Source organism: Bufo bufo, chromosome 4, assembly GCF_905171765.1.
Source record: "Bufo bufo chromosome 4, aBufBuf1.1, whole genome shotgun sequence".
Classification (NCBI taxonomy): domain Eukaryota; kingdom Metazoa; phylum Chordata; class Amphibia; order Anura; family Bufonidae; genus Bufo; species Bufo bufo.
In genome coordinates, this window is record NC_053392.1 from 474,665,716 (window position 1) to 474,691,532 (window position 25,817).

Here is a 25,817-nt window from a genome sequence, read left to right on the forward strand (position 1 = left end):
GGTCTAATTTGGGGGTCTGATGAAAAATATATTTTTTCTGATTTTGCTCCTCTTATAATCATGTGTGTCTTATAAAGAGAAAACTATGGTATGTCATTTTCTGCAGAACAAAATCTGGCAGCCAGAAAGTATTTAACATACATGCAATCTACTGCCATCATCAATTTAGAACTGCACAAATTCTATAGTCTTCCCACTCGAGAAGGCATGGAAAAGAAAAGCATGATCTTTACCGGGATGACATCTGTGGTCACTTCCTGTTTGCTGAACCTGTAGATGATTACATGAGCTGAGACGCCTGCCACACATAGTATCCTGCTCTCTGGGCACCAGGAGATCATCTGGATGGCATAAGGATCTTCGTCTACAATGTCCGTGCTAGGTTTATCTTCTTTATTCCGAGATTTCTCAAATACTTTTGCAGTCTTGAGTTTATACAACATTTGCAATGTTACTAAGGAGACATAAAAACGAAAATATTAGGAATATATGCGAAAAAAACGTTGAAAGGTCATTTACGAATGGTAAAATCGGCATTGCTTCTATATGGTAAAGCGGCATTCATTCTGATGAGATACATTTGTTATGGTCTATGAATACAATATAGTAGGGTAAATAGGGTGACGTCTATGGTAAAGTTTGAAAACATATTTAGTCCTGAAATAAAAAAATAAAAAACTATAACTTTGTATTTTTCTGTATATTTTTCTCTTTAGCCTGTATAAATGATACCAATATAGAAATATATTTGATTACGTTATGACTTATAAAGCACACGGATATGTTGATGTACATGTTTGGAGACATTGTCACATGGAACAAAATGAAAACCTGTCCTGTTTATACTGCTGGCTATATTTGGATAACTGAGAAAAAAACCCACAAAAAATCTAAAGAGGCTTACTGGGAACTGTGACAGCGTGACCTCTGTAAGGACAGGAGTGACATGCCCCCTAATTACTAAGAACTATGTTCAAGTGTGAAATGCTGCAGTGGGTAGTTTTAGACAAAAAAATAAAATGGCACAGGGAACAAGAATTTGCACAAAAATTGTACTTTTTTTTTTTTTTTAAATCACACAAGAATGTTACTTTTTTAAAGGTGGATGTTGTTTACCTGGAGGGGGCTTGGCCTCCTGTATAACATATGGACAGATTTATTAACCCCTAGTACCAGGCTCATTTTTAGTTTTGCCTCCCCACGTTCCAATAGCCATAACTTTTTTTATTTTTCCAGTCACATAGCCATATGTGGGCTTACTTTTTACAAACTTTTCTTTGTATCGCCATTTTGCAAACTTTTGTTTTTATTTGTACCATTTTTATGGGCGAGTGCTGGCTATATGATACAGCTTCCACCCGCCGAGTATGGAGCGGACTCCCTCCAGAGGCCCGGGCCATACATCCCCAGCACTACCGTGACGTGGTGGTTGAAGGGGTTAATACTAAGGGCAGAAAATGGCACAAAACTTGGCTCAAATCTGCTCTCAGCAGTCATGAATTAAGACACGTGTGCCTTTTAATAAATCTGGTGCAATTCACTACAACAATCTTTTCTTTTAGACTGGAAGATGAAAGTCATGTCTCAATACGTGCAAAGTAAAACGTACTTGGTTTTGCTGGGGAATCCAGTCGCTGATGACAGGTTCTATTTAAAGCCCCAACCACCAATACTACATGGGACAATGTCACTTGCTGCTTAAAATGAATAACCAAAAGAAGACACATACAAAAGGAGAAAGTTTGGACAGGAACAAAGATGCAGTTATGGTGGACTCATGGAAACTCATGGGACTAATTTCTCTTTTCAGTACCATCCTCAATGATGGCACCACTGGGGAAATACAAAAGTAGAAAAACTAGTGAGGGACAATGGTCTACAAACCTTGCATCTAAAAGCAAAGTCACAATATAAATCAAGTCTACAGTGTCTTAAAAAGGTACATAGGCTGGACCATGTAGCCGCCCTGAATATTTGATCTCATAAAGCACCCAAACTCTATGCCCACAAGTATACAATTTCTAGATGTGTGTAGGCACCCACTTCTACTACAGTCTATTACATTACAAGATTGTGGTCCTGACTGATCTTGCTATGGTCTTCTTTTGAGTTTTTTTCTCCACTCCCTAGTAAGATCCAGGTATTTTTGGACTGGCCTTTCCACATCAAGTGAGAATTTTGTGTTCTGTCTCATTTGTAGCATTTTTCAAAGTATGTTGGAAAGTTGATGTCTTGAGGTCTGTCAGGAGTCACCTTATAAAGAAAGACTGGGTCTAGTTGCTGTGTCATCTAGTATTCTTGGCATCTTAGGTTATTACTGAACTGTACATTAGATTGAGCAAGGTTACCAGGGTTAAACCCAATAGAATGCAATTTTTACTGTATCCAATGCAAGTCTAACTGAGGACTGATCTGTCTTAATAAATATTAGAATGTAGCTTTTTTTTAACTTTTTTTTATTAATCTTCTTACTATGATATACTAGGTTGGCATTGCAAAATATGTTCAAAGACAAATCTGATCTGCAACTGTGTTAGGTCTAGACCTGTGATGGCTAACCTCCGGCACTCCTGCTGTGGTAAAACTACAACTCCCAAGATGTACACTTGCTTGGCTGTTCTCAGAACTCCATAAAAATTAATGGCGCATGCTAGGAGTCGTAGTTTCACCACAGCTGGAGTGCTGGAGGTTATCCATCACTGGTCTAGGCGCTAACTCAAGTTTTAAATATTACCCACATCAAGAGTTGTCTGATCTGGAAAGTTTTTCCTACACCAGGTGCAAAACCTTTTAGATAAACCTCTTAATGGGATTGCCCCTTGATTAATGTAAAAAATAAAAATCATAAATAATCCAGTACGTGACAGAGTCTTTCTAACAAAGATAGAACCAGACCTGTACTTCACACGAATCCAGAGATATCACCATTCATTGTTCCAATTGTTCTGCCACATTTATTTCCAACTGTCAGCTTAGGCGGCAGGTCCTTTGTACTGCAGCTGGTGCAGTTAAAGGGTGGAACTGAGCATGTGCTTCCTTCTCAGCAAGTAGGACAGAGAAATTTTAAAAGAGCAAACAGCAGGTGGCGCAATACAGGTAGATTTCACTGAATAACTCTGTAGCTATTATACATTTTTAATTACATGCAAATACAAAACTATTCAGAGCCAGGTGCTGGCTTGAAAACTGTACATAATTTTTCTTGGGACAGCCCCTTTAAATAAATGGCAGGGGACATTTTACTTAGTTGTAGGGTAGATATCACCTTGCCAGGGAGCTCCCTATTCTTCAGCAAGCTGAGTTATGACTTTTGAAAGACTGGAAAATGTAGGTTGAAGTTGATGGGAAAGAGTATCGGATGCATTTTGAGATGAGCAACCATTTTTACAAGGCCCTGACTGATCATTTTTCAGTGTACATGAGGAATAACACTTTTTGGCCACTACACGACTTAATAGGTTTTCCCTCTACAATATAGTTACATAGTTAATACGGTTGAAAAAAGGCAAACGTCCATCAAGTTTAACCAAGGGATAGATGGGGACGCGAATCCCAGAAGGAAGACGCAGATTTCTACAAATTTTCATAAGCATTAATGTTTCTTACTTTTAAGAATTTGTCTAAACCCTTTTTGAAACTGTCCACTGTTCCTGCTGTGACCACGTCCCGAGGAAGTCTATTCCACAGATTCACAGTTCTTACAGTAAAAAAAGCTTTGATGCTTCTGGAGACTGAAATTTTTCTTCTTCAGTCGGAGGCAGTGCCCCCTTGTTTTTCGCCGTATTCTTTGTATGGCCCATTTATATATTTGTACAGGTTAATCATGTCCCCCCTTAGACGTCTCTTCTCAAGACTAAATAAATTCAATTCTTTTAATCTTTCTTCATAACTAAGACCCTCCATGCCCCTTATCAGCTTAGTCACTCTCCTCTCTACTTTTTCCAGCTGCAGTGCGTCCTTTCTATGGACTGGTGCCCAGAACTGAACTGCATATTCCAGAGGAGGCCGCACCAGCGCTTTGTTAAAGGGTTTCTACCACCAAATTTTCACCTATTTAGCTGTTAGACACTAGCGATCTGCTCTACCTAACCATGCTATTGTAATCCCTTTCTGTGCAGCAGTTACCCTAAAAAACGTAGTTTTATTGGTATGCAAATGAGCCTCTAGGTGCAATGAGGGCGTCTTTTCAGCACCTAGAGGCTCCGTCCACTCACCATTTCTGCCGCCCAGCGCGCTCCAGCCCGCCCCTCTCCTCTAGATTGACAGACTACTTCTCTGCATCACGGCCGAATTCTCGCGCCTGCGCCGTGTGCTTCTGTATTCCGCGCAGGGACTGTCTCCTGCGTCGGCATCTTCACTGCGTCTGCGCCGATTACGGCTCAGGGAGCAGTCCAACAGTCACTGCGCCGAATACAGAAGCACACGGCGTAGGCGCGAGTGGGCTGTCAATCTAGAGGAGAGGGGCGGGCTGGAGCGCGCTGGGCGGCGGAAATATTGAGTGGACGGAGCCTCTAGGTGCTGAAAAGACGCACCCATAGCACCTAGAGGCTCATTAGCATACCAATAAAACTACGTTTTTTATGGTAACCGCTGCACAGAAAGGGATTACAATAGCATGGTTAGGTAGAGCAGACACTAGCAGATCACTAGTGTCTGACAGCTAAATAGGTGAAAATGTGGTGGTAGAAACCCTTTAAGTGGTAGTATTACATCCCTGCCCCGCGAGTCCATGCCTCGTTTAAAATGTGACAATATCCTGGTAGCCTTATAAGCAGCTGATTAAATTACAGCATGCAATGTCAATCTACCATCCACAAGGACACTCAAATCCTTCTCTATAAGTGACTCTCCCAGTGCTACATCACCTAGGACATATGTCTGCATTTCTATTTTTTTTTCTCAGACTAAGGGCTTGTTCACATGACCGTTGGTGTCCCGTTCCCGTATTGTGGACCGCATTTGCGGATCCGCAATACACAGGCACCGTTCCGTTGTCATTCCGCTTCACGGATGCAGACCCATTCATTTCAATGGGTCCGCAAATCCAGAGATGCGGAATGGAAGCACAGATCGGAACACTACGGAAGCACTACGGAGTGCTTTCTGGGGTTCCGTGCCTCCGCACCGCAAAAAGATAGAACATGCGCCTGCCCCACGGAAGGTGTCCGTGCATTGCAGGACACCAGCGGTAGTGTGAACGAGCCCTAATTGGAATTATGTTAGCCCAGACACATGAATACATAGGGGATGCTCCTTCCTAACTCTCTGTAGCTCGACCTCAGAAGCAGCATCAATAATGGAGATCATTACAGCAGAAAAGGGCAGTTTAGATGAGAATCCAGCAGTTAAGACAGTAAATCAATTACAAATAAGCAGCAGTCTCTCAGTCAGCGTCCCTCACCAGCTGCCCCTCCCTTCCATAGATTTGTATCCTGATCCTTCATTGAGCAGGCAGCCCTGAAGAGCAGTGAATTGATAGTGAAGTAGATGCAGGGGAGGATTCCGATAAGAGAAGGAATCAACTTTCTCTGACAACATATATTACAAAGTTTCCTATATTTTCATGCGTAGTTTATGATTAACTACTGTTACTCTTTAAGGTATTTAGCAGCATATCTTACATTTCTGTCCAACCCTTGAGAATGAGTTTCATATACATTTAGAAAAAAGGGATGCAAGTTTTATTTGCATTATTTCCTGTATGTGAAGAAGATCCTCCCAAAACTGGCTGAACTGAAGACTTCCCTTACATCTGTTTTCAATGTGCATCTTTTTATTTCTTTTAGGTGATCTGGAGGTCAGTAATAATTCTCTGCCAAGTAGAAAATGGTGGGGCAAAAGAGATCCAGAGCCTCCTTGCTGGAAGGCTGGCAAAAGTAAGTTGCTGTTATTGGTCAGTACAACAGAATTTTGATTGAAGGCATATATTATTGTTTCATGGGCAATCTTTCACTCCCTATCATTTGAATTTCTGTTTGCTGTGATGTTTGGAAACTTCCTAGGAAACGAGTGTGGCCTGACAGGCTGCCATCTGTTTTCATGGTAATGAATTTTTTTTTCAGGGACATTTTGAAAACATTAGGTTTTTTTTGGCTGTTGATACCTTGTATGAAATGAAATAAATGTCCCCCAAGTAATATGTACATAAATCAACTCTTTTCTGTGGGGTCATAGACAGTGTAGATTACATTTATAATTTTCGGCACAAAACCTTAAAGGGGTTGCCCAACAAAAAATATTCTACAGTTTTCAAACTAGCATCTGGATCTGAATACTTTTGTAATTGCATGTAATTAAGAGTTTCATAGCCACTGAGTTATTCAATAAAATGTATCTGTATTGCGCCACCTGCAGTTTGTTTTTCTTCTTATTTCGTTGACCTGCTCACTAAGAAGGCCGCACATGCTCAATTTCATCCTTTAACTGCCTCCTGAGCTGTGATAGGGAGAGCACGGACACACCCCCTTAGCTGCAGCAGAAAAGGCACATCCCCTTGAGCTGTCGGCTTCATATAAAACTAGCAGATAAATAGATGGGGAAATCTCTGAACCCATGTGAGGTACAGGGCTGGTTCTAGCTTTGTTAGAAATAGATGGTCATGTACTATATGATGTCTGATTTTAACTTTTAAATCAATCATGGGAAAACCCTTTAACTAAGTTAATGCTTGTATGGTATAAAGGGTTTGGTTTGCCATTGACACCTGTTAATTTTAACGTATGCCCTCCATTTTTTATTTGGAAACCTGGCAGATGAGAACTGACTTACTGATCTGCAGTGCCCACTGATTTCGGATAATCCCCTTTGTAAATTGATAAAAGTGAGGTAGAGAAAGACACAGCTATAACAGAATTTACATACGTCCTTCAGGGAAACAATAGTAGGTACTGGTAGGTATAGCCTAATCTAAGGGGTATTCATAATGCAGAAACTGCACTTTGCTCCTCCAGCTGAAAGGCTAAAAAAGGAGCAGCACTCAGACTCCAAGTTTGCCAGCAATATGCTGAGAATTTACTTCAGGATAATACGAATGTATCCCATATAAATATAGAGATATCTCTCTCTCTGCATATATCTATATTACACGTATATACAGACCTCAACAGACTCATCCATAACTTCATAACTTCTGAAGTTGGGTCTGCAAATGATGTGGTGGGGCCAGAGTTGCATGTGGCTGCTACGTTCACCTCCTTCGCCATGGATGATTGAGTACAGCCAGTGGCCATTTTGGAAACCCTGAGCAGACCCCCCCTCCCTGCCAATCATGAGAAGGACGAGAGCTACAAGCAGTCCAAGGTATTCTTCTAGCTCTCCCGGTGGAGAGGAGGGCAATCGAGTGCAAGGGCACCCCAGTTAGCTAATGCTACAGCAGCACAAGTGACAAAGAAGGGAATCCCCAAATCGAACTATGCTGCTATAAAACCATATATTCCCTCCAGAACCCATGAAGTTGTTCCTGCCCTATGCCCTGTTTGCAGTAGGGACACAAAACTTTGGTGTTAGTTGGTTGCAGGTACATTTTTTAACCAAGTTTACTGTCTTTACAGAGGTTAAGGATCAACCTTCAATGGTGACAACATGGAGAACGATTAGGAAATATGACAAAGTTACTATTACTATTTTATTAATTACGGAAAAGTCTTGAATTGTATTACAATTTATAAGTTTGAACAAGATTTCAAGAAAGCAAACGACTGTTAATTGTGTTTAGATTACAGCTAGTATATTGTTCTGAATGGTCCTTGTTACATGAATATGAAGATCTGTATCAGTCACACCTACAACCTAGGAGCATATCTAGCACACCACTGTTCGGAGAAGACCCAAAGGAAAAAGATGGTGTTTTTAATGCACATGTGAAGGATTAAGAATTCAACTAATTATTAAAGGGGTTGTCCAAGTTATTTTTTTTTATCGATGACCTATCCTCAGGATAGGTCATCAATATCAGATCGCCGGGGGTCCGACAGCCAGCACCCCCGCTGATCAGCTGTTTGAAGAGAAGGCGCGCGCCGTGCCAGCGCTGTCTCCTCTTCATTGTTTACCTGCTCGCCGTCACATCTGCAGCAGTGAGCAGGTGTAATTACACCCAAGCCGTCCCATTCATTTCAATGGGACGGATCGCTCCTATACAAGTGAATGGGATGGCTGCTCACGGCTGATGGCTGTCAGACCCCCGCCGATCTGATATTAATGAACTATCCTGAGGATAGGTCATCAATAAATATTACTTGGAAAATCCCTTTAATGAGAAGGTATATCCACATCCATATCAACCAGTGTAAAGTTACTAAACTACTTGGTAGAGTTTTCAGTGTTGGATGTGAAAGAACAAAAACTTACTTGCTGAAGCATCCCAAAATTTGATTGATCCATCCGCATGACTGAAAAATACAAACGACAATAATCAATAAAAGATCAGCAAGTATAAAAAAAAATTATAGGCACTTCTCATATCAGTTCCTGTTTAAAACGAGTGCTTCCATTGACCAATTTTCAAAAGTTTTAGTGATAGGATTTTCATAGAAATCTACCCAAAATAACTTAACTGTTTATGGCACAGCAGGAACCTTAAAGGGGTATTCCGGTAAAGTAACTTACCGGCAATTTTTGAAAAACTGCATTAAGGCTGCAAGCTGTGACCCAACCAGAACCCATACCTATACATATAGCCAGAGCTATGTAATCTATTTGTCTAGCTCCTGTGTGAGCCTGCAACACACCGAGTATCATGGCGCCTGATCTTCCCTCACAATCCCCACAATCCCTAAGCTTTCCTGCTGTGAGTTTGCCCTTGTTCATGAGTGTTGATGTTGATTGATTGGCTGTCTGATATACCGTCCAGTCACGCACCCTCTACTCAGTAATCACCAGCACAAGACATTTACCTAGAGAATTGATAGCAACACACTGAGCATGCTCGACCTAACAAAGGATCAGAACTACAGGTCGATGCCATTGTAATTTATGAGAAACACAGTGGGTAGCAGAGGAAGAAAACTGCTTTTATAACTACTGAACGGTAAATATGTGAAATTTACATTATATTAGGTAATTATTGATGATGAATTAATGTAAAACATAAGTTATATTTATGGTAACCAGAGTAACCCTTTAATGAAAGGTATTCTCTCCTTGCTTCAAGGGCAAAATACCATATCTCATGGAGGCACCACATGGAGACATATGAACCCGTACTGCAGTCCGTGTGCTACCGCATGAGACCGTGGACATGGAGTAGTTATAAGTATGAGAAGTACATAGCTGCAGGAGAGATATACAGTACTAAGCTAAATGGGCCATAATTTGGGCCCAGTTTGCAACAGTGTCTAGTGAGAGGGTATGCTTTAGCAGACAGGATCATGTCATAAAATGCACCATATGAAAATATTTGTGTAAGGTAAGCCAACCAAGAGGTGACAAAAAGTGTCTAACATGTCTAGCAAGACAAGCAGAAAAATGTATAGCATGAGACACGGTGATAAATTTAGTGCACATTCTGCCCGTCCGGTGAAATGTTATGCTGTCTCAGACTGCACTAATAAATCTGTCCCATCATCTGCTGTATTTTAAAAATGTATAACAAATAAGATCAACATGTGAAGAACGCAACATTACACTACTCTGAACTGACGGACTTTGCTGAATTTAATTGGTCATCAGTTCAGCTAAAGCTGTGAACATGTATTTCCCAGAATGTGCTTTCTAATTTAGTACAGTGGTGTTTAAAAGTTTGTGAACCCTGTAGAACTTTCTATATTTCCACATAAATTTGACCTAAAACTACATCAGATTTCACACAAGTGGTAAAAGTAGATAAAGATAACCAAATCAAACAAATAAGTGAAAAATATTATACTTGGTAATTTATTTATTTATTGATCCAATATTACATGTCTGAGAGTGGCAAAAGTATGTGAACCTTGGCTTTCAGTGTCTGGTATGACCACTTGTGCAGCAACAACTGCAATTAAACATTTCCAGTAATTGTTGATTAGTCCCTGCACATCAACCTGGAGGAATTTTAGCCCATTTCTACATACAAAACCGCTTCGATTGGTGGGTTTCCTGCCATGAACTGCTCACTTCAGGTTCTTCCACCACATTTCCACTGGATTAACTCCTTGACGACATCCGCTGTACAAAACATTGTTCCAACAGCATTCTGGCTTGTCCAGGTGACCTTCAGCAAACTGCAGATGGGCAGCAATGTTCTTTTTGGAGAGCAGTGGCTTTCTCTTTGCAATCCTGCCATGCACGCCATTATTGTTCAGCGTCCTTCTGATGGTGGACTCATGATCATTAAAGAACTCCCACAAATTTGTATTCTCTGACCTGTAGAAAGGTACATGCTGTAATCTTTAGTGAAGGTAATCTTCTTACCAGTGACTGTATTTGTGAGTTATAATCTACCTTCTGATTAGTGTTATGTGACCCACACTCTCCAAATCACACAGCATCTTATGGGTGGACAGGAAGTCAGTTTCTCTATATATTCCTATAGGAGCCTCAATGTCAGCCTCATAGGAAAGAATAGAGAAGTAACTGACTTCCTGTCCTGTGTCAGTTGGAGATCAGAGAGTTGGTCACATGACATAGCTAAAAATTAGGGCTCATTCAGATGGCCGTATACTGATCCGTTTTTTTTTGCGGATTAGATGAGGACCTATTCACTTCTATGGGGACCTTTTCTTCCCTTCTACGGCTTCGCAAAACAAATAAAACCAACATACTTGTCAGTAAAAATCAGGACTTGGCCCCGTTGAAGTGCAAAAATGCGGAATGCAATACTTTTTTTTGTGGACATGTTGAACTGTCCACAAAAAAATGGATCCGCATTTTTACGGACAGCATGCGGCCATCTGAATGAGCCCTTAGAAGGGAGGGGATGGCTCACAAATACAGTCATTGGGAAGATTACATTCACTACAGATTACATCATGCACCTTTCTAACAGGTCAGAGAATAAAAGATTTTTGTGGGAGTTCTACTAGCTAATGTATAACACCAAAAGAGAGAGAGGCTAGCACAAATGGCAATGGATATAAACTTTATTATAATCTCAAAAAAGAGACAAAGAATCCGATAAAATACAATAAAAAACAATACAGTGGTGGATGAAGGACACACAGGATAAAAACGGAACACCACTAGGCAATGTGTACACCAATACTGACAAGGTCACAGAGATACTAAGTAATACGTAAATAACCCAAAGTGGGCATATAATACATGGACCCAGTCAGAGCCGTAAACACAATACTAAAACCAGATACAGGACATCAGTATAAAGTGCAAAGTGCAAAGTACATGGATAATATAATGAACGGTTACTGAAAAAATAATGACAAATACCAGAGTGGTGATCCAGAGAGCCCCGACGCACGTTTCGCGTAAGCTTCCTCAAGGGGTGTATATGGATCCCCACTCTGGTATTTATGTCATTATTTTTTCAGTAACCGTTCATTATATTATCCATGTACTTTGCACTTTATACTGATGTCCTGTATCTTGTTTTAGTATTGTGTTTACGACTCTGACTGGGTCCATGTATTATATGCCCACTTTGGGTTATTTACTTATTACTTAGTATCTCTGTGACCTTGTCAGTATTGGTGTACACATTGCCTAGTGGTGTTCCGTTTTTATCCTGTGTGTCCTTCATCCACCACTGTATTGTTTTTCATTGTATTTTATCAGATTCTTTGTCTCTTTTTTGAGATTATAATAAAGTTTATATCCATTGCCATTTGTGCTAGCCTCTTTCTCTTTTGGTGTTACACGGCTTAGCACGCGTACTCACGTTGTGAGTCATTTATTATTGGTGTCTACCTAGCGTTAGCTAATGTGAGAAAGGCCTTTAGTTGCTTAGAGGTTACCCTGGCCTCTATTTTGACCTTAGATTATTACATGATTTGCTTTTGTAGTGATCTTTGTTGGTCGACCACTACCAGGATGGGTTATAACAGTCTTGAATTTTCTCCATTTTTCTAACTGTGGATTGGTGGATTACAAACTCTTTAGAAACATTTTAGTGTTTTTCTAGCTTGATGAACATCAACAACTTTTCTGTTAAGGTTCTCACAAATCTCCTTCGTTCAGGCCATGATACACCACCACAAACATGTTGTGAAGATCAGACTTTGACAGAACCATGTTCTTTCAATAAACAGGTCACCCCCTCAGACATAAATGAGGAAATTCGAGGCACACCAGAGTTAATTCAATGCAATTTAATAATTAGTTGATGTTATACATCATTTCATATTTCATATAATACATCCGGATAGGAGCAAATTTACAGTTGTATAGCGTGTCCCAACATTTCGGCCATATGTCTGGCCTTTGTCAAGGGATCTGTGGTTATTAGCTGTGGAGACCTCGGCCGGATGTGAACATATGGCCGAAACGTTGGGACACGCTATACAACTTTAAATTTGCTCCTATCCGGATGTATTATATGAAATATGAAATGATATATAACATCAACTAATTATTAAATTGCATTGAATTAACTCTGGTGTGCCACGAATTTCCTCATTTACTATGTGACGATCTCTCGTCCTCCGTGGGCACCCATTACCCAATAGGGTGTGCGGATCTCATCACCTCCCATACCCCCTCAGACATGACTGTCATCCCATTGGCTGAAAACACATGACCCTAATTTCTCCTTCAAATTATCTGCTAATCCTAAAGGTTCACATACTTTTGCTACTCACAGACATGTGATATTGGATCATTTTTCTTCGAAAAAATACATGACCAACTGTAATATCTTTTACTAATTTGTTTGATGTGGTTATCTTTAACTACTTTTAGGACTTGTGTGAAAATCTGATATAGTTTTGGGTCACGTTTATGCAGAAATATAAAAATTCTGAAGGGTTCACAGATTTTGAAGCACCACCGTCTATTCTTTTACACAAATGCATTTTAAAACATGTAAGAGTAACCCTGCTTACAGCTGTTCCATTTTCCCAAATGCTGCTCTTAAAATCACCGATATGAAAGTTTAATGCTCTTTTGACCCAGATTTTAATTATAAACTACACTTCCCAGCATGATGTTCATTCAAGCAAGCAGTGGCTAGCTGAAATTTTTTAAATCACTCCATTCACAAATCTGAAGAACACTTAATTTATTCATGTATCTTTTATACATCTGAATTTCGAACACATATTAACTGTTAAAGGAACTATAGTATCTTATTCGGAGTTATAACCAGAAACAGCACCACACCTGTCCATGGGCTGTTTGTGGTATTGCAACCCAGCCCTATTCACTTCAATGGGGATAAGCTGTAATACCACATGCTACCCATGGACAGGTGTGATGCTACTTCTGAACGACAGCAGCCATGGTTTTCTAATGCTAGACCACATCTCTAACAGTTAACATCTAAAAAACTTTGGAGGCAACTTTTGTTTACACTTTACTCATTTTTGGCTAAAAATCATATTTATAATTGGCCTTTATTAAAAATATTAAGCCGTCCTGTCACAAAGGGTTAACTCTTTCTAACTGTGTGACTGGTACTTTCACTAGGCAGTCATCTAATAACTCTATCAGTAAGATGAGAACTGAGCTATAATGAGAGCTTATAATGCCAGAGAGCAGAGATAAGGAGCCAGTCTACTCCCCAGATGACGGAAAAGACAGAAAATCAATCCTTATTATCCTTATTTTTAAAAAAAAAGACCAATTTAAAAAAAAGAATTTTTAGCTCAAAATAAGTACAATGCAATAATAAAAAAAATTGCCCCAAAGGTGTACATAGCCTTTAAGTAACAACGAAAATACTTTGGTATTTTTTTTTATACCAGTTTTTAATTATTTCATGTTTTTTTCTCCATTCACATACTCTGTTGTTTTCCTACAGACCGCAACTGTATTTTCTCTCAGTTGCAAAGCAAAAATCTATGTGCATGTCTAAACATGAATTTTAAGGTTCAAGACGATACAGTATGTGACCAATTTTCATATCTGCACAGCACATGCAATGTGCATGAGGCCATACTGTGTGTCATCTCAGTTCCCACAATGCAGTGCACAGGAAGCAATATGATGTGCATTGTCTAATTACACAAGCATTCTGGGTTCGGCAAATAAAACACATTCATACTAAAGTTGATTTTCTAAACAATTTGGGAATCAAATTCTCACAGGTTTCAATCTCTGCTTGAAGCTACAGAATAGGACATTTTAGTGCTGGTCATGTGTTGCTTATTGTTGCTTATATGGGTGAATGTTTTGTTAGAGTAAAGAGATCTTATAACTGTACTGTGATCACCAGGATTATAATAAACAAATAATGCTTCGATCCAAAGACAGCAAGCAAAGTAAGTCATTACATATAACAGCCAGGAATGGATGCTGCAAGATCACTTTCTATGGTGAGGGCATGAGTTTCTTCATGGTCTTAAATAGTACATTCATGTACCAGAAGCTGCAGCTTACCTAAAGTAAGTAAAGAGCAGCTCATCCTGGCACACACAGGGGGCAGTACAGAACACGTAGTACCACAGAGGAGCTACTAGACAACCACTACAGGTGTTTTACCAGTGAAATAGCCATGTTGATTGGTTGGATTGAGCTTGAGACATTTTATGTTGAGTCTAGTTTCTACATACAATGGCCCAGAAAGGAGAATTGTATGTTGAAAATATTGTATCTTGAATATCATGAATAATGATTAAAACTTAACTTAAAGGGGTATTCTATATATTATATGAAGTTATCCTTATCAACAGCACTAGGATAACTATTAGATCGGTGGGGCGGCTGGTTGGGCATGCACTCAGCCTCTCCATTCAATTCTATGGAAGTTGCGTAGATAGTCGAGTACAGCGCTCAGCTATCTCCAGAACTCCCATAAAAATGAATGGAGAGCCTGTGTGCATGCCCGACCAGCAGGTCCGTTCACTTTGGGGCTCCATAGGGTACGAGGTCCGGTTCTCGTGATCAGTGGAGGTACCTGTGGTGGGACCCCAACCAATCTAATAGTTATCCCCTATCCACAGAATACCTCTTTAACAGTGTATATAAGTAACTGCTACCATACCATGATACAGACTTACCCTGTGATTATTATCTCTGGGTAACTTTGAGTACCAACACCCCAGTTACCACCACCGACAGGCCATTCCTGTAATACAACCAAAGCAAAATCATGAGCCAGATAAAGGGAAACAGAGACGATACTTGCATATATGAATGCCTTTAGTGCTTACCTTTTTACTATAACCTTGCCGCTTTTGCCGGTTTCCAACAAAATAAAGTGCAGGGATGAGGTCCTCAGGGCAGTCCGCAAAATATTCACAGCAAGTAACAGGAGACTCATGTATGCTCAGAGGATATGGGTTCTCAAATATAGGATATCTGCCAAAGAAAAAGATTACTGTTGAGTAACATATAATGTGTTCATAGCTGAGCTCCACCAAAACAAATACTAATAATTAGAGATGAGCCAATTTCATATTTTGAAATTCGTTCACGCTTCGTTTGGTGGTAAAATAAGAATTGCATTATGTATTCTGTTACCACGGACGATAACGCAATTCTATGATGGAATGCATAATGGAAGGCCTTTAGAGGCATTTCGTCATAATAGAAGTCTATGGGCTGCAAAACTGATCCGTCCCGTTTCCGTTATGCAGTGGAGTCCTCTGCTGCATAACGGAAACAGGATGGATCCGTTATGCAGGCTATAGACTTCTATTATGACGGAATGAATAACGGAAAGCCTCTAAAGGCCTTCCCATTATGCATTCCTTCATAGAATTCCGTTATGGTCCGTGGTAACGGAATCCATAACCCAATTCTGCTTTTACCACCTAATGAAGCGTGAACGAATTTCATAACATGAAATTCGCTCATCTCTACTAATAATCTTCTATTACTGCTTTCGCTTATCCTTCCTTTACCTGCTCATATTTTCATCAGTGACAACCAAATTGTGAATAGCCCCGATCGCCAATATTCATAGCCGAATGCTCATTTGATCAATAAATATTCTACCCAACTCCCCCATATACAGGGCAGTATGCGTGTTTCCGACATGGAGAGCGAAATCAACATTGCATGGAAAAAAGTATGTGGACACCTTGTTGAACATTTCAACTACAGGGGCATTATACAAGCTTTGTGTCTGATAATACAGGCCCCAATCTTCTGGAAGGCTTTCATCTAAATACTGTGTTGGAACAGGGCTGCAGGGAATTGCAGTTGGCAGAGCTTTAGCGAATTCAGCAATGCTGTAGGATAAATCCTCTGTCACCGCTGCCATTCCAATTCATCCCAAAGGTGCTTGATGGGTTGAGGTTAAGTTCTTTGCATAAACGTACTCCACAACAAATTCAACAGGTCACCCTTAAGACACCTTACTAGAGCTCAACACAGGCTTTTGGAACAAATTCAGGGCCGTATGTACGATTTGGACGCTCAATATACACTACTCATAAAAAGTTAGGGATATGTGGCTTGTGGGTGACATTTCAGGATGAAACTAAAATGCACTCTAACCTTTAAAAGGTGAACTTAATGTGACCTTCTCTAAACTTTCTAATGCATGTGAACAACTGTTCAATGTTTCAGTACTTTTTGCCCAATACATTTTTTGGTTCAATTAGAATTGGTATTTAAACAGTCCTCCTAATTATGCTGTTCACATTGCGACATCATGAGACCAAGATGACACTTAACAATTGATCAACAGTACCTCACCATTGTGAGGCTTCAAGAAGGATGTTCTCATAAGGAAGTGGCCACTGAGCTTAGAGTGTCATCAGCAGGTTGCAACAGAGATACAGAGAGACCGGAAGAGTCACAGAAAGGCACGGAAGTGGACGTCCTTTCGCCACATCCTACACTGATGACTGCTTCATTGTGAACAATGTCCTGTGAAACCGAATGATGAATGCCACACAACTCCAGGAACATTTAAGGAAGATGAGAGGCACCCAAATGTCACGTCAGAACATTCAAAACCATTTACATCAGCGTGGTCTGCGTGCAAGACAACCTGCAAGGTTACCTGACCACAAACATCATTGTCTTGCATGGACCAGGGAGCATCTACGCTGGACAAGGGACCAGTGAGCCTCAGTGCTGTTTACTGATGAAAGCCGATTCACGCTGAGCAGAAATGATGGCTGCCAACAATGTGACAAGCCCATACTACTTGAATAACATCATTAATCCAGTCATGGTGCCTCTGCATGAACAACACAGGCCTAATTTCATCTTCCTGGACGACAATGAGCCAGCTCATAGAGGTCGCATCACTAGGGAACGGCTGCTGGAGAATGGGGTACCTTAAATAGAGTGGCCTGCACTTTCTCCAGACCTGAATCCTATTTAAAACCTATGGGATCAGGTAAATCGTTGTGTAGAGGCTCATAACTCTGTACCCCAGAACCTCAATGACCTGAGGGCCACCCTTCAGGAAGAGTGGGATGCTATGCCTCAGTAGACTTGTGAACAGCATGAGACGCCGTTGTCAAGCTGTAATTGATGCTTAAGGCCACATAACTAGTTATTGAGACATTTACATTTTTTGTGGGGGTATACCCACCACTGTTGTTGGCTTTTGTTTCAATAAATTGTTTTAGATGAGGAAATCCCTATTGCATGCTTCTGCTTTCATTATATACAATCACTGTAGCGTGAACTTTTTACATTTTCCATAAATTTCACCCGAAAGCCAAATATCCATAACTTTTTGTGAGTAGATTTTAGAGTAAATTCAAAGTTTCTCATTACAACCACCAAGGTTCCTTGGATCTAAGAGTTCTAAACAGTATTAATGTTTATCAGTAGAATATTTCTGATGATAAATGGTATACCATCGCTGATGTCCCATTGCCTCCCCTGGTCAGCTGTGTTCCCAGGGAACCCTCCTTGAAGTTATTATGCTCATAAGGATCTCCATGATGTTAGCCCACAAACTGCAGCACTCTCCTGTAATTCTAAATTTTTTATTCTAATTTTTAGCCCCTGAAACAGGCCAGGATATTCACTGTTGTCCAAGTTGTGTATATATTATCTTGATGTACTATCCCAGCTCTTCTTATTCTTTTCTACCAATTACCTAATCGTCAGCATGACTCCATCTGCTAATGTTTGTCAACAGAGATTGATTTTAGGCAACTGTTAAGTGGACCATACACATTCTATACATGTAACCCAAACCTGCTCATTTTGGGATGACCAGCTAAGCATCTACAGTGTATGGGGGCCTCCTGGCTTTCTCTTGACGAAAGATGTCGGGACAGATTAGGGTCATGCAGTTGCATTTGAAATGCCCAATCCTTTTATTCTTGGTGTGGATTTCTCATCAATCTACATTCAGGATATGTGCATGCTCAGCTAAGCATGTGTCTAGAGAGAAAGCTGCCAGCTGACCAAGTGTCCATGGCCATCTTTTTAAAGGGTTATTGTGAAATGGCCAAACCCAAAACAAAATATCTCTGAAAATTTAATAGGTGGCATACGTATGTAGATAGATAGAGAGGCAAATCTTACCCATTTTGTGCAAGGTCTATGACTACTAAATCTTGTTCTAAAAGTACAACCACAGCATAGGGCTCCTGGAAATCTGTAAAGATAAAATAAGAAAAACATATAATAAAGCTACATTAATACAAAAATATAAAAAGCTTTCACCCTAAAAGAAAAGCCCAGAATAATATATACCTACAATACATGTAAACTATAAATATACCGTATTTTTCACTTTTTAAGACACACCTGATGATGAAACGCACCTAGGTTTTAGAAGAGTAAAATAAGAATAAAAAAATTTTGAACCTAAAAGGTGTGCTAAATTATTTAATAAAACAACAAAATAATATTTCACACTGTTATGATGATCTGCTGCTGACACACTGTTATGGGGGGGGATCTGTGGATGACGCACTATATTATCTGACTATAACTCCCCTTATCCTTAAGATTGCATCCAGGCCCTGCAGTACACGGATACATTCCTATAGAGGGGGAGGGGGGGAGGTTATAGTCACATTTAATATAAACACTTAGGCCAAAAATGGTACAGTGACTATAACCTCCCTCATACTGCAGTACATACATTCTTATGGATGAGGGGGGTTCTAGTAACATTTAATCTAAACACTGTGCAGGGACTGTACCATTATTGGCCTAAATGTTTATACTAAATGTGATTAGAACCCGCTTATCCACATGTATCGGAAAACAGCAAATCTAGGTTTCGTACCGATTCGGGTACAAAAGTATCGATTGGGTATTGATAGTTTGATACCCAGTGCAACCCTACTTGTAACTGTGCTGCCTCTGCAAGCGAGCTGATGTGCAGTGTAATTTTGAAGCGGAAGCAGCACTCGCACAAGCACCGACTCCTCTTCAAACAGTTGATCAGCGGGGGTGCTTGGAAGTGGATCCCTGCCCATCTGATATTGATGTCCTACCCTGAGGATAGGGCATCAATATGTACCTACTGCACAACCTCTTTAAAGGGATTATCCAGGAAAAGATATTTAGGACTTCTCCTCAGGAAAGGTCATCAGTATCAGATCTGCAGGGGTGCAACACCCGGACCCCCGCCGACCAGCAGTTAGAAGAGGCTTTGAACGCTGCAGCCTCTTGCTAGGCCACTGACATCACTGAATATCGGTCACATGCCCTAGCTGCAGCTCAGCCTATTCAAGTCAATGGGGCTGGGCTGCAATACCAAGCACTGCCACTATACCATGTATGGGGCTTTCCTTGGAAAGCTGCATCGTTCACCAGAACCCGCATGAGCACAGAAGCTCCTTGAAACAGCTGATCGGCGGGGATGCCGGGACTTGGACCGATGCTGATGTGATAATGATGACTTATTCTGAGGATAGGTCATCATTATCATTTACCGGATAACCCCTTCAAGGTCGTCCATGAAGGAGAATCTGACACAATACTGTGTCACCAGTGAGCTCCCTAGCCAACTGTTTGTATAGACCCATAGCTGTAGTGCACACTGTTTTTCTTTTGTTGATCAGAGGCTTGGTTCCTGAGTTATGATCATTTTTTAAAATATGCAAATTAGGCCATTGATGCAATGAGGGTATCACCACCGCTATTGTTGCAACCAGGCCCCATTCCTTTTTGCATCCAATCCCTTCCTCACTGCTTTGCCACTGCCTGACCCTGTCAATCAAAGCAGCAAGGGGTTCTCACAGAAAGAAGTGGAGCTTGGGTGCAACAAGCACAATGGTGACGCCTTCACTGCACCAAACGCCTACCAACTGAAAAACAGAGTCTCGGATCAACAAAGACCACACTTCCGCATATACAAATCGTTTTAAAAAGAACTTTCTATAGTATTTTCTCAACCATACATGCTCATGTTTTCAAAAAAATCTGAAAAATAAAATAAATTTAAAAAATGACAATCAATGAATGGAGTGTCAGTCTGAATATAGTGGAAATGGAAACAAGAAAATAACATTTATCCATTTCTGATCCAAATTATTCAAATGGAAGCATGAAAAGGAAACTCTTCAGTCATAAAACAGAAAGAATTGTGGGTAACTTGTTAAAAAAATATCAGAAATAATGACAAAGCATGACAAAATTTTTGGAGAGGATTGGTTCTGATAGCAAAGAAAACGTATAAGAAAAGTATTTAATTCGTATAGAATAGACACAAGTTTCCTATTTCCATCAGATCCATTTAAGAAACAAATATAACGATGCCCTATATACAAGTGTGCACATAATGCACAATACACAGCAAAAACAATTACCTTCTCCAACAGTAGATGGCTCCATTGTACTTTCTATGGAAGATACTATGCTGGCTCACCAGGCACATAGCTACACATCAAGTTCTAGAATATCTCAGGAATCACCAAGTACTCGGTATCATGGGAGCTTATACTGCATAATGTGAGAGTGTTTACACCAACATTCATCTATAATCTGAAATCTCTTTTTCTCCAAAAAACTGAATCAATGTGTGGTACGAACATCAACGATGTGACCAAAAGTATGTGGACAACTGACCCTCACATCTGAGCTCACAGGACATCTTATTCCATTACATCCCATTTATGTTAATATACAGTTGTGTCTACCTTCCAACTGGCATTCCAGGTCACCTCAGAGGTGTTCGACAGGATTTATACTGTATGAAGCTCCTCAAGTTACTCCACACTAAACTTTTTAAGCGGCCCGGTCAGGCTGGAACAGGAAAGGTTTACTCCAAACTGATGACACAAAGCTGGAGACATATAACTGTTTTTGTATGCTGCAACATTAACACTGCAATTAAAGGAGTTGTCTAAGTTATTTTTATAGATGACTTATACTCAGGATAGGTCATCAATATCATATCGGAAGGGGTCTGACACCAGTCACCCTCACCGATCAGCTGGTTGAAGAAAAGGCACGCCTAGCCAGCGCAGCCTTCCCTTTATTGTTTATCTGCTTGCCGTCGCAACTGCAGTGGTGAGAAGGTGTACATACAAGAGGCCGTCCCATTCACTTCAATGGGACAGCTCGTTCCTATTGAAGTGTATAATAACGAGCCATCCTGTTAAATGGAATGGGACGGCTTCATGTAATAACACCTGCTCGCCTTCTCTTCAACCCCCTGATTGGCAGGGGTGCTGGGTGTCAGACCCAGGCCGATCTGATATTGATGACCTATCCTGAGGATAGGTCATCAAGAAAAATAACTTAGACAACTGCTTTAAGGGGCCTTGCCCACACCCTGAAAAGCAGTCCCATAATAGCATAAGTATCCCCTCCATCAAATTTCACTACAGACTCTGCATTCCAATTGGCTGTGCCCATGATGCCAATACAGTTTGAATGCAGTAGCAGGATTCATGCCTGACACTAGTCTATTCAAACTACTCCTCATGTTGGTCACATTTAGAAATTAAGACCCCTGCTCAACTGATCAGTGAGGCCCAAAGCAATGAGACATTTAGCACCTATCCCCTGGAGAATTAATAAATGTTACGGATGGGAAACCCAAGGGAGTATTGCTGGCAGCAGTATTTAGGGATGACAGACATACCTTTTGTGGGGCTTTTCTCATCAGTTGGGTGACTATGAACTTCTATTCTGCCTAGTTATGCTCCTGCCAGTGCCCAGGTGGTGGAGGTACACGACGAAGTGCTCTCTGTATTGAGCGGCTTCAGAACTCCTGTCCTCTGCTGTAGCATACAACCAGGAGACCACTCCAGCTGTCACTGAGAAGCACATCAATGCAGACAGCACTTCATAGTGAACTCTGCCTCACTAATCCGAATAAAAGCTCCACAAAAGGTGTTTGTACTGCTCTCCCCAGCCCCTATCTGGTGCTGTTAGCAGTTTGGCAAGTTCAAAAATAGTGACAGACTGCCCTAAAAAAGTAACTGTCATTTCATTTTTTCCCCATAAATGAATAGTACAAACTAATATAAGAAATGTAATATATCCTATGAGAGAAGATGCTTCGTTCTCCTCTTATCAGGCTCCTTTCCTGTTCCTGATAACTGCCTGCTTGTCAGAGGCGAGGGCTGCATTTACATGTAGCAAGCAACTGTAATGTATGGAAGCAAGCCACTACTCATCCCTATAAAGACTCATGGTTTCCTGGCAGCAGATCGCTGTTTAGACAGCAAGATATGCTTCCAATAGACAGTGTTTGCTTGTTTATTGGGTAATCAGAAACACCTTTACATGGGCCGATCATCGGGAATGAGTGTTTGTACAAACATCTGTTCTCAATAATTGGTCCATGTAAAGGGACTTAACTCTCAGTTCACTGCTGAGGTCCATCTTTAGAGAAGACGGGATGCCTGCTCACTGAAGGATCAGATTACTTAGAAGTCTATGGGGAGGAGAAAGTGGAGGAGGAGGAGGAGAAGAGAAGGGGTGCTGAGGACAGACAGAGAGAATGACTAGGAGATTGCAGCTCGCTTGTAACTGATTTATTTCTCATTTTAACTGCTGGATTCACATCTAAACTGCTCAGTACTGCTTTATAATGTCCTCAGTTGCCGATGTTGCTTGTGACGTTGTACTACAGAGTTAGGGTACTTTCACACTTGCGTTAGTGGATATCGGCAGGCAGTTCCGTTGCCGGAACTGCTTGCTGGATCCGGATATCCACATGCAAACGGATAGCATTTGTTTCCGGATCCAGGTGACGAATGCATTGAAACACCGGATCCAACTCTTCGGTGTCAGATCCGGTATTTATTTTTTTCACATTTTTAAAGGTCTGCGCATGCGCAGATCGGGAAACCTGATCCAGTTGTCCGGAACACTTGGTACCAGATCCGGCATGAATACATTTCAATGGAAATTAATGCCGGATACGGCATTCCGGCAAGTGTTCCGGAATTTTGGCCAAATACCGTAGGATTGACTGAACTGAAGACAGTTTTTTTTCCGGTATTGAGTCCCTGTGATGGAACTCAACATCGAAAAACTTCAACGCTAGTGTGAAAGTACCCTTAGGAAGCAGAATCCTCTGTTTATCCATGTCCTGTCTGGGCAGACATCACAGCTAGCCTCCACTCATCAGCTCAGAAAAAAATTAGAATATACTTGAAAACAACAATTATATTTTAAAGAGTAACTGCACTTTTTTAAGTGCAGAAGAAGTGATTATGATTACTTTTGCAATATACTTGTACTATTTTACTAGTATTTTGTACTATTTTACTTAAAAAAAATAAAAAATAAAAACTGTCTCTGAAGTTGCCCTAATTGCTGTTTAGTGCAGTACTGAATATGGATATTACCTACTCTGTGAACTGAAAGAAAATAGCAAGACTCCCCCTAGTGCTCTGGATTTGTACAGTATAGCTTTATCTAGCGTACCAATGAAGTTATTACAGTATTTCCAAAGAGGATAGTCCTAATGATAACTATTCTGAAGAACACAGCTGCAAACTGATGACAGTCAACCCTCTACATCTGCTGCAATAATCACTCATTATTGTAAGTTTCCACAATGCTGTTATTGACCACCCACTCTTCTGATGTATGTTACAAAAGCTCAATCTGCTCAAGTCCTTTACAAATGTTCATGGTGATTTCTAAGATGTAGAACATCTAAACAGCATGGGAATTGGAAAATTTAATGAAGGACACTTAAAAAAAAAGTAAAAAAATTTAAAAGAAAAAAAGTGGCAAATGGGTGAAAGCCAAATAAATGATGAAATCCAGAATTAAGTTACTACTCAGTAAGCCATTTTTCTTTGAAATGAGATATAGAATTTTGAAAACTTTCGTGGTGTTACACTATGACAGCATTTTGAAGGAGTTTTCCAGTATAATTAAACATCTTATACAAGCACTAAAGTAGTTTAAAAAACAAACAAACAAACAAAAAAAAAAAAACATGTTATAGTCAACCCTTTCTTCAGCGCCACTCTCTGGTTTCCCCCGCCACTTTTTGTTTACAAACAGCAGTGGTGACATGCCTGCGTATGGCAAGTGACCACAGCAGCCAATCACAGCAGTCTACAGATGAGGACATGACTGGCTGCAAATGGTTATGTGCCCTATCCCAGCACATTATCATGAATGTCATAGTGTTGGTACATAAATAACACACCTAGAAGTAGTTGTTGGAATCAAATGAAGCTGATATGATCATAAATGATGATAAGTGATTACAATGTTAGAGTGAAAGCATATGTTTATCGGGGATAACTGTACAACGGAAAGATCCTGTACACTCTTGGGTGCTGAAGCTGGCATCCCAGTGGGTCCTATAAATGCTTGATTAGCAATAAATCTGGTGACCAGGCAGGCTAAGGAAGTGTTCCTTTATGTAGGCAAGCATTGTCCTACTGAAAAATGCCATGAGAGGCAACACCTTTGTAGGCATTCCTCTGGTATTCGGACAGAAGCAGCGGAGAGGAAGAGAGAGGGGATGGGGCCAGGTGTCGGACTCATGCCGATCTGATATTGATGACCTATCTTGAGGATAGTAAAAGCCCAGACACCCCCTTGAGGTTAAATGCACACGATCAGGGATTGCGTGCGGATTTTCCACGCTGATTTGCGTGCGGAAAATCCGCACTGTAGGTCATGTACATTTTATTCTATGAGAATTTGAAATTCTCAGTGCACACTATGCGGATTTTAAAATCCGCAGCATGTCAATTTTTTTTATTTTTCCTGACCGGATTTTCTTCATTCACTTAGGAAAATCCGCATGCAAATCTGCACCAATTGATGCGGATTGACCGCACAGATTTGCCTGCGAACACCTGCGGATTTCAGTGCGGATGCTCCGCACATGAATCCTGAACGTGTGCATGTACCCTAAAGAACTTGATGGCAATGCCTCTGGAACGCTCTGCTGCAGCGGCCGAGATCGGAGTTGGCATCAATCCATGCTGTTTAACCCCTTAGATGCAGCAGTGAGTAGCCACCGCAGCATTCATGGGGTTAAGAGAGGGAGGAAGAGCCCTCTCTCCCCATCAGGATGCTGCACTGTGATGGAAACATCCCAATAATTACCATGGCAGCCGGACGCCTTACAAAGGCGTCCAGGCTTGCCATGTAACAAAGCTTCCCTGACAGGCGCTGTTGTAGGCAGGGTCCTGATCTGGGTGAATGTCCGTGTGAAACTGACAATGCTATACTTTGCAATATGATATTGTAGAGTATAGTACAGCCATTAGCTCCACTGGATGTTATTGATGTTCGTATATGGCAAAAAAATTCAAATATAACTCATTTATAATTTAAAAAAAGTGATTTTTATGCTGCAAAAGTAGTAAAACATGAAAAAAAAACTATATATACCGCAAAAGGAATCCCATGAAAAATAAATACAA

At 40.6% G+C, this 25,817-nt stretch overlaps 1 protein-coding gene across 2 annotated transcripts in view; it reads right to left on the bottom strand.

The window, feature by feature from the left end:
- Window positions 1–25,817, bottom strand: part of STXBP5 (syntaxin binding protein 5) — a 427,346-nt gene that overhangs the window by 95,644 nt on the left and 305,885 nt on the right. For both annotated transcript variants that reach the window (XM_040429504.1, XM_040429505.1), the window contains exons 11-15: window positions 18,529–18,601; window positions 15,237–15,384; window positions 15,084–15,151; window positions 8,347–8,387; window positions 234–454 (exon numbers count right to left, since the gene is read on the bottom strand). In XM_040429504.1, coding sequence (XP_040285438.1) covers window positions 234–454; window positions 8,347–8,387; window positions 15,084–15,151; window positions 15,237–15,384; window positions 18,529–18,601 — 551 coding nt within the window. The remainder of the gene's footprint in view (window positions 1–233; window positions 455–8,346; window positions 8,388–15,083; window positions 15,152–15,236; window positions 15,385–18,528; window positions 18,602–25,817) is intronic.